The sequence below is a fragment of the Silurus meridionalis genome, chromosome 2, assembly GCF_014805685.1.
Source record: "Silurus meridionalis isolate SWU-2019-XX chromosome 2, ASM1480568v1, whole genome shotgun sequence".
NCBI classification, from domain to species: domain Eukaryota; kingdom Metazoa; phylum Chordata; class Actinopteri; order Siluriformes; family Siluridae; genus Silurus; species Silurus meridionalis.
In genome coordinates this window covers 21,161,800-21,172,551 of record NC_060885.1, presented here as the reverse complement: position 1 = coordinate 21,172,551, position 10,752 = coordinate 21,161,800, and the positions used below count along the sequence as shown (strand labels likewise).

Here is a 10,752-nt window from a genome sequence, read left to right as displayed (position 1 = left end):
TTCTTGTCATAAACAAGCACACACACATACATATATACGGTATATATATATATATATATATATATATATATATATATATATATATATATATATATATATATACACCGTAATTTCCGGACTATTAAGCGCACCCATATATAAGCCGCACCCACTGAATTTTACAAATATTTTTATTTTTACCATAAATAAGCCTATAAGCTATATGTCTACATTGAAACTAATGAACTTTACACAGGCTTTAATGAAAGACAGTGTCTGTTACACGGCTTGTATCCAAACAGTAGCCTACCAAGAAAGGAAAAAGTAGCAGCTTATAGTCCGGAAAATACGGTGTGTGTGTGTGTATATATATATATATATACATTCACATACTCTTGACTCCCTCCCCTGCTTTTTCCTCTCTTTTCCATCACAGCCTGCTCTCCAGGTTAAGGACATCAAAGGTCATGAGCACGGCCATGTCGCTGGTGTCCGAGGTGGCTGCTGTCAGTTTAATTTGAGCGATGTCCCCTGTAAAGGCCTTGCCCTCCCACACCCTGCTTTTATTCATTTTTAAATCTACTCGCTGCTCTGCGAGCACGCTCACCCTACACGCTGAAGACACTCGCACGCGGAAACACACCCAGCTCTGTGGGGCCAGTACACCTCCCCGTGGCTCCAGCAGCACGCACCCTTTCCCCCACGCCGAATACACACATGGGAAAGGTTCTCCGCATCTGTCGCAAGTACTTCGTAGCACGTAGTCACACAGTGGTGCGTAGTCTTGCTGAGGAGGTGTGCGTCCATACAGACCCAGGCGATAGACTCCAGGCTGCGGCACACACACACTTACTGTCACCTTGCTGTCTGTGAACGTGAGCAAAATGTGTCGTGACAGTGGAAAGCCGGCCTGATTTGACTTCTCTTTGTTCTTCTGACACGACTCAGCGCTGAGGACCGCGTGTATTTGCAGCTGTGATGTGGAGCAGTGAAAAGTAATATTACAGCGACCCTGAGGCAAATTCACCAATGCCCCTGTGTGGCTAAAGTGAGACAGTCCGACGGCTTGAGTGCGCATTCCTGGTCCACACCATGGACTAAGATCAGAAGGGTAAAGCATGTTCTGATTCACTCCTAAGCCCCGGCATCGCAGCAGGAAATTCCCCACATTCTGAAAAGAGCCACTTCCATCATCGTAATCACGCACAAACACAGAAAGACGGTAGTAACCTTTGTATGGGCATAGCACGTTACACACTAGTCGCTCTGCTGCTATTTGCAGCGCAAGGCAGCGCTTAGCCAGAGCAAAGTCGAGTTCGGAGTGTACGAGCTCGCAGACCATCATCAGGGGCCGCGAAGTGTGGAGCACCACCTCACACTCTCCTGTCTCACAAACCTCTAGAGCATCCTGGCTTGGCACACTGCATGCCTTCACCCCATGCGCACCTGCATTGGAACCTAAGCCCCAGCTCAGATAGGGGTTTGGGGGCACTGACTGACTTTGTTGGACAGCCGGACACTCCAGCTCCAGAGTGCAGACCCAGAGCAGAGTGCCCGAGTCACCATCCGGTCGTGCGAACAGCTTCAGCTCGTACGCTCCTGGCTCTGGTGGCAGCAGACGGAGACTCATGCCCTGCTGCGTCACTGACAGCAGACCGCATGAGCCATCCAACTCGTTCTGCCGTGCAGCTCCTGTCTCAGTGTCCCGCTGTCTGAGCTCGTAGGCAAAGGTCAACCGTCGGCATGAGCTCACAGACACAGTTGTCTTTCCATCATCTGTGGAACACAGATTTTGTTAAAGGATTATTAGCCAGGTTCAGTGTTCAAACTAGACATTCTCAATTTTCCAAACAGTTGCCTATACATAGTCTAGAAAAAAAAAAAAACAGAACAATTAAGATTAGGGTGGAGTGCATTGTACAGCACTTATAGCATTTCTTACAGCTCCTACAACATTTGAATGGAAACTATGTCATTAGTAAGGGAGTTGCTGTTTTCACTTTTACATTTTCCTTGCAGTGTTTATATGTTTGCATCCATTGCTGTGTGCAGAGGGTATTCTGTCACTGTTTCAGGAAATCTTAGTAACAATAACATATTGGCCCTCCTTCCCCCTGAGACGCTTTAATCTTTAAAGCACACAATAACTTCACAAACAGAAGAAGAATGTTATTTTGGGCCTCTCTGATGTATGGTCCCAGAGCTCCCAGAATGGGCCACAGAGCCAGATATTAACTCAGTCTGTACTGTATGTCTATGTACTGACTGGTTTTTCCCCCATGCAAATCTTTTTCCCCTCTGTCTTACTGTGTGGGTGGGTGAGTGGTATGAGAACATACATTAATTTATTTATTGTTATTTATTTCACGTAATGTATTTTGTACATGTGTGGGTGAGTGACCTGTGATTATTTTGTACTGCGTGGGTTGTTGAAGGGTCAGTCCCAGCGTGTAGAACGCTGAAGTCTTTAATGGTATCAGTGCAAATTGTTCCAAAGAGATCGGAGTTTCCAGAAGTTGCCAGTTCTCCTCATCAGGAAAGTGAGAGTTTATAAAGTCTCTTGGCTCAGTCAGGAAGTAAAAATCGTCAAATCTAAGAGATGTACCAGATAGAATTATTCACCATTTCTTATCTTAATATTTTAACAAGCAGTGAATTTCTATGTTGGTATATGTGCTTGCTTGTGTTTATCAGTGGTGGACAAAGTACACAAACCATGTACTTGAGTTAAAGTACATATCCTCAGTATATATATTACTCCAGTAAGTAAAAGTGCAACGAAGTGGCTAATTTATGGATTTTTCCTGGGTTTTTCACGGTTTCACAAGCTTTAAACCAAAAAACTGAGACCCATAATATTAGACCAATGAAATTGCCGAACAGGTTTAGGTGAACCAATGAACCTCTTTATATTAAATCAAATGCACTCCTACTGAATCGGGCCGCACCACATCATAAATATGGACGTTTGACCTGCCTCTCACTTGGACTGTCTACAGGAAATGTGAATCATTCGTCACGCTGAAAAAACGCACTTCACCTGTGTTCTGAGCTGCACGGCATCGGGAGAAAAGCTTCATCGATGGTGATTTTTAAACGCACGACGATGCCAAAAAATAAACTCTCAAGAGAAATAGTTGTGAAAGGAAGGGGGAAGACAGTGAACAATGACTTTCTTGGTAGGCTACTGTTTAGATACAAGCCGTTGTAACGCATTGAATCTGGGTGAAGGGAGAGCTCGCTAACTCCAGTTGCAACAGAAATCATATAAGCACAGACAGGTTTCCAAAACTCGTGCTTTTTTATTTTTCTTGGCAAAAGCGTTATGGGTTAGTCCGGGGGTCGGCAACCCGCGGCTCTAGAGCCGCATGCGGCTCTTAAGCGCCGCCCTAGTGGCTCCCTGGAGCTTTTTCAAAAAAAAAAAAAAATAATAATAATATAATATTATTTCAGTACGATATAAATTAATAAACATTCTTAACGTTTTTCAACGTTGTAAAAATGTGTATAATAAATATTTAATTTCAACATTTCTGTCAATGAAGATTTACGTCAAAAAAAATACATAATACATTAAAATTATAATGGAAGTTAAACTTAAAACACCATCGTACAGCAGAGTAGTCACGTGGTGCGTCATTCTCTCCAGGATGCGCTGCAGGGAAAATAAACATTTAATCATGAATGCTCACTATGTATTTGTAGCCTACTTATCATTTTGATACTAAGGGGGTAATATAGACGCTTAAATTACCTTCATTATAAGGCTTATATAAGGCGTTTAATTTTTTGCGGCTCCAGACAGATTTTTTTTTTTTTTTTTGGTCAATATGGCTCTTTCAACATTTTGGGTTGCCGACCCCTGGGTTAGTCAAAGAAGCTTAGAAATGAGCTTTAGAAAATAATAAGGACATATTCCTCGGTCTTGCACACATGCAGTAATACCGGAAAAATGTGGCAGGCTATTCCCGAAATGCCGCTCTGCTCTTAAAGGAGCCACAACATATTTCACCCGTTACACCGTGTTACAGGCACTGTTTTTCGTTAAAGCCTGTGTAAAGTTCATTAGTTTCAATGTAGACATTGCAGCTTATAGACAGGTGTGGCTTATTTATGTTTAAAATAAAAATCTTTGTAAAATTTGGTGGGTGTGGCTTATATTTGGGTGCGCTTTATAGTCCGGAAATTGCGGTACGTAAGTATCCAAAGTACTATGATTTATTATCGCTATAATGTTCCTATTATCATTTTTGTTGCAAGACTCTTTATTAATCAACTCAGTTTATTAATTAACTCAGTCTCCCCAAATAGAAATACTAAAGTAAAAGACAGATACTGTCCACCACTGGTGTATACAGTATATAGGTAGGTGTACACAGAGGTGTGACAGAATACTAACCTCTTAATAAAGGTTTTGGTGTCCATGTTGACAGTGCCTGCCCCCCAACAGGCATCGAGAAGCTCCCACTGCCCCTTCACCCACACAGCATTCCACATGTGATCAGAAGGCTTATCTGCCAGCCTGCGCCCAGGCCAGTGCCCAATGCCCTTACTGTATCCACTCACCTCCTCACACTGAATGCCAACTTCCCTACAGAAAAAAGACAGAAAAACGAGCTCAGCCAAACCTCAGTTGCAGGTAAACTCTAAATATTTATGCTGCAACGCTACACTGCTCTAATGCTAATGATTATGGAAATGAGAGAACAATGAAAGTATGGCTGTGCCTCCTGTGAATTGGCAAGAATGGTCACTGAATGTTTTCATTAGCATTAAAACAATATTTCTGTGTTGATACTCGATTTTATGCATTGTTGCTAAACATTTATAGAATATTTATGAGAGAATCTGTCCACTGAGATGGCTTGTCTACTGCTATCACAATCTCCAGCATTCTTCATGTCAGCAGTCCTGTAGCCTCATGTTTGTCACCTGCACATCTCCAGACAGATGCTGGAAAATCCACTGCATACTCCTCTACCCTTCTTAATAACTTCCTCTGGGGTGCAGAGCTTTGGGGAAAGACCCAGGTACCCATCTAAATCATATTCTGCACACACAAGCACACAATATATATTCATGAGCATGATGTGTTATTTCTACTTATTACAGCATTTGTGCTACAGCCACTTTTGCCTAATTAACGGAAAAAATGCAACTGTTTCACCAGGTAATTTAGCGTTTTGATTATCTTGCTGTTTCAGTGAACGTGTGGATGTACTCACCAATATTATGGCAGAGCCAGACCCATATGGCCCTGATTTTTTCTAATTCGTTTTTGGCCCCCTGAGTTATTACGCGAGCAATGCTCTGAGGTGAGAACACTGCCTGCTCCTTCAGCTGAAATATACATAAGAACTGAGACATGTTTAATCATATATTGAATAATTAGACAATAATATGGCACATTGTTTAGAAATTCTACTTAAAAATACAAGCAAAGCTAGACACGTCTCTGTCATTGTCTTATCTTAGCAAATCTAATGTGAAGGAAGAAAACAGTCAAGTTTTGTTAAGCCGCTGAATTATATGTATATTCTGTGATATATATAATATTATTTATACTATACACATTGGCAGCCAGGCTCCGGAAAAGTACTTAGAGTACATATGTATAAGTATAGATATGTATGTGTCAATATTTTTTAAATGTATTGCATTTTTACAAAGTAAATGTTTTGAGTCTAAGTGACTGGACACATAGACAAAAAAATAAATAAATCTGTATTTTTGCATATACATGGTTAATGTGATATAATGTGTAAGTGAATTGAACTGTAAATTACCAAAGTTTACTGTTAGCTACAATCTGACCTGCTCTGTAGCCAGTTATATAAATAACAGGAACTGATGCTAGTTAAACCCGAAGTAGAAGAAAAAAAAAGGAACAAATATTTAAGAATAACATTTTATGTTAGGAAATAGGCTAAACATAATAGGAGGCAAAAAAAACACCTCATATGACAGAAGTCTTCCAGCATTGTTCAAGACCACATTCCAGTGTCTTATTCAGATGCGTATAGATGTCTATATAGTTAGCTTTATTGTGTAGTCAAGGAAAACCAATTGTAGCAATTCTTAAATACTTTTAACCATGGTTGTTTGGTTAAAACTGAAATTATGCTATAATTTGATAGATATATAGCATAGAGCCATTGCCTGGATTAAATAATCTATTATGGCCTTTGTAAAAAGTAGTTTGAAGATATAAACAAATGAAGGGAGGCCAATATGTAGGAAAATAAAGGAAGAAAAAAATAATAATTTAGTAATAATGTACAGTTACTGAAGTATTTTCTAGCTTGGTCATTAGGTGTACCTACTGTCAATAGTAGATGTTGGAATGGGCTGCCATTCTGCCTAAACTGACCAGACATTTTTTGGGTGGTGGACCATTCTGAGCACAGCAGTGATGATATTAGCATGTTAGTGTGTGAAGGGCTGGGATGAGTGTGTCGGCTACAGCAGCACTGATACGAGGAGTTCAATAAAACAATCAATGAAATGAAAAATATTCAGCTAGTGTCTTGTTTAGAAACTGAGTACAGGGTGCAAAGGATGTTTAAAACAAGCGCTGTATGGAAATCAACAGCTTTAGTTCTCAATTTTTTAAATTGTTAAAATAAAAAATAATTAACACAAAACTAACTGCAATTTTGACAATAGACATCGTCGCCGAAATTTGGATGCTGATCTAGATGAAAATGAAGAACCAAGAGGAGATGGTGACACAAGAAAGAAACCTAGACACTTAAAAGGGATAGCGAGGATTTTATCCTATCTTGAGCAGACTTCTGGGATGTGCAGTATTTACAGTCACATCAAGAAAAAAGTCTATGGTAGTCAAGTCAATTTGGCATAAACTTTTTTGTAGTAAATCCAAGTAGGTAAGGTGTAGCTATGACAGCACAACTAATAGGTAGGACTAAGAGATATCCCAGTCACAAGAACACTCTGGAGCATAATTGACTGACCACTTTACTGTCCACAAACCTGAATGACCCCTTTAGAAAGTAGGAGAAAAAAACGTCTGAACATCCCTGTTCATTTATTCTCTTAAAACCACAATTGTGCTTTTTTCTCAGAACATCCAAATAACAAAGAACATCCTTTTCATAATAAACTTGGTCACAGTTGACCAAATGTTTATCAAGGTACTGTGGGGTGAGGCCAATCAGCACATAAAAATGTATATTTAGATATGCATTTAGTGGAAGATCCAGACAGCAAACCATTATAAGAGTTTAAACCTAGATTATAGTTAGAACTTGAGATTTTTCTGAGATGGAAAAGGACTATACAACAGTAGTAATGTATTTTACGTAATATATTTAAATGGAAGAGCGGATTCAACAAGCACACCAAGTTCTTTTCCTGTTGTGCATGATGTAACTGAAAGATCACAGAAAGTGTTGCCACATCATTCATAATCACATAATCATAAAAGCCTACTTCTAGCTGCCCGTGGCACTAGTAAACTTTTGTCTTGCCTAAATGAAGCAGAAGGAAGATACTCAGCATCCAGTGTCTAATGTCCTTTACACATTCCTGCAATTTATTACTCTGGTGACTCTCATTAGGTTTTGCTGAAACATACCACTGTGTGTCATTAGCATAGCAAGGAAAGCTTCTGTTTGTATGAATATTTAGAAATAATTGTACCCAGAGGTAGCACAAAATGAAAATAAAAAATAAAAAAATAAAAAAATAAATAAAGCAATGGCTAGAAAAGAATCTTATGACACACCAAACTTTCATTTGAATAGAGAGGTCAACATTGGTGTTTGCAAATTGATAATGCTCAGATCTGATGTGATACCTATGGGCCAAAAAAATGTTTTATATAGAAATGGGGGGAAAAGTAATCTTGTAACATCATAGAAACAGAACCTGAAATGTCATTTACTACTTTAATCAGTGCTGTCTCAGTGCTTTGATGATTTAGTCAAATATAGTTATTATAAATATAATTTGCTATGCAGCTATGAGTTCAGCTGCTGAGGTACAACCTCCAAAATATTGACCCTTCAGCAATTGTTAAGGAAAGAGTTTATTAGTTTCTGGTTTGATCCCATCTAATAGTATTTCCTTAAAAGTGGAGATCAGTGAAAACAACCCATCATGTTGGATTGGTGTTAAATGTGTCATATTAGCTTTTCCCAGTCTTCACATCCCGACATTTCTAAAAACATGTAGAAAGACAGATTCTTAATTGTACCTAGGTGTGAATGTGTGTTAATTCTCCCCCCTTGCTTCTTTTCCCAACATCTGGAAGCACTGTGAACCTAGCTATGATAAAGTGCTCACTGAGGATGAATTACTGAAATAAAAATTGTCATTCATACTCTGAAGCGAGCAATGAAAAAGTTACTATGATTATTGATTAAAAACTGTATCTATGTGACTTTGACAGATGGACCTGAGAAAGACGGTGGTAAGACCGAGGAGGTGCCACTAACTGGCAACTCAGTGTGCACTTTGTATTATTATATAGTTTTATAAGATTTTCTGTAGTTACAGAACAACAACATTTTTATTTTGTGTGTGTGTGTGTGTGTGTGTGTGTGTGTGTGTGTGTGTGTGTGTGACTGTACCTCCTTCCCTTTGCTAATTACGTGTGTGTCCATTTTGTGGAAGACCCCAGTGCTGGTGAACAGCTGTCTTCTTGGCTGCCTTTGACAGGACAAGCGTATGGGTAGACCAGCTTTCCTGAGCTGTGTGCCAGGATTTGTGTGTGTGAGAGATTTTACTGGTTCTTCTTTACTGCTTGCCACTGTGGTCCTCTTCCTTACAGTCACGCTCTTTGCTGCGCTCTCTGCAGAGAGCTGGCGCTTTGTACTTGGCCGTTGTTCTTCGTACTGCAGGTTTGCCCATTTCTCAAACACGGTCTTATAGGAGACCTGGCATTTAGATCTGCTATTCTCCACTGATGATAAATCCCTGTCCTGTTTATCAGAAGTCAGAGAGGATTTAATGGGGCTATTTGGGCTCGCTGAAGGCTCTGAATGAGTACTGCAATATTCTGAGTAGACCATATCTATGTTCTGGAGGTCAGAATCTGTGCTGGGAGCCTGTGCTTCTCTGACCTTGGATGCAGACACTGTGTCCTCATACTCCAGCTTTGAGTTGGCTTGGTTTGGGTTATTATTTGGATCCTTTGCTGCTTTCAGTGTTCCTTGCTCCAGTTGGTTGATGCTTTGGTGAGATCTTTGCTCTGCGACTGGCTGTTCATCAGCTTCGTTAAGGCATGGGGAGCAAGAAAAAGGGAACTTCTGAACCATGACATCTGTCATCTTGCTGTTTGAATGGACATAAACACATAAAGACAGAGTTTATGCGTTTAGTTGACTCACTATATTTAAACATTTGTATAAATCATTTTATTGAACGCGTTTGTTAAAGCATACAAATGATGTGAGGCACTTCACAAAACACGTCCGAAAAAAAAAAAAAAACGTACGATTTTTAGGTAAACTCGATATCTTACTTTGAATTTGTTGTTCTCTGCAGGAGAGTTTGCAGGTATTCTAATTTTCAATTAAAACAGAACATAAAGAACAGAGAGATGAATAACAATCACAACTTTTGTTCCCTGTTGCAGGGGGGTTCTCTTTATATCTATCCCCTCACTTTGTCTGTATCCACCCCTCAGAAAGAATAACAGCCTAAAAATATAGTTGGGCTTAACACAAGAGCCAATGAGCTAAAAGGGATAGCGGAGGGAGGGGTGTTAGTAGATGTTGGAAAGGGTGACAAGGGTGGCATTTTAAAGATAAGAGTGTAAAGATATGTGGACACAAACACATGATTCCAATAAGCATTTGAATTTTATGCATCGTAAAATATTCTGTCATTTAGTTCAGCAACATTTTAAAATAAGCCACGCCTGTGTCTGAGTAAACAAACACATATAACACAAAAGCTTCAGCAAATATAATCACTAATACCCAGGGTAATCATGACCTCGATGGAAACTGTATCTATGTGCAGGAAAACATATCAGTTCTTATTTCTATACATAGAGCTTCTACTCTTTAAACACTGTCCTCAATGACTCATAGACTATGTTAGCCAGCCTGCCTGGGGTCCTCAAGGGTTTTCTCATATACAACACTCTAGAAGACCAAATTACCACTGAACAAATTATCCACCAACTGTCTGCCAGCATTGACTTAGTTTATTTACTTTTCCCTGTCCATTCTGGGCATTACATTCTCCTCCCCCTGTCCTGTAACGTACACACAAGCAGGACTCTCCTGCCATTTCAAAGTGTATACCACTGCATGCTTTGTATGTTAGCTTTTTTGTACTTTTGTACACTGGACAGGTTTTGGTATTTACAAATGGATGAGTGCACTTCTGCTAGGAAAATAATCTTCATCACTAGGTAACTTAGTCTTCACTCCACAGAAACATGCTTATTAATGTAATTCATGTAGAATTGTATAAGTAGCTAATAATCAGTTGATTAAAAACAAACAAATAAATCAATAAACAAAACTAAACAAAATATTTATATATATATATATATATATATATATATATATATATATATATATATATATATATATATATATATATATATATATATATATATATATATATATATATATATATATATATATATATATATATATATATATATATATATATATATATATATATATATATATATATATATATATATATATATATATATATATATATAAAATATCTATTATTTAAGTCAACAGGTCAGTACATGTACAGTATATGATATATGAATATTATATG

The 10,752-nt window shown here is 38.6% G+C and overlaps 1 protein-coding gene across 1 annotated transcript; it reads right to left on the bottom strand.

Moving 5' to 3' along the window:
- Positions 1–336: 336 nt before the first annotated feature.
- ky (kyphoscoliosis peptidase) lies at positions 337–9,598 on the bottom strand. The gene is made up of 7 exons (XM_046868778.1): positions 9,467–9,598; positions 8,574–9,276; positions 5,205–5,319; positions 4,912–5,029; positions 4,379–4,570; positions 2,381–2,571; positions 337–1,755 (listed from the first exon to the last, which is right to left on the bottom strand). The coding sequence occupies exons 2-7, from the start codon at positions 9,270–9,272 to the stop codon at positions 410–412; spliced, it is 2,661 nt and encodes an 886-aa protein (XP_046724734.1). The 5' UTR covers positions 9,273–9,276; positions 9,467–9,598; the 3' UTR covers positions 337–409.
- Between the last annotated feature and the right edge of the window lie 1,154 nt (positions 9,599–10,752).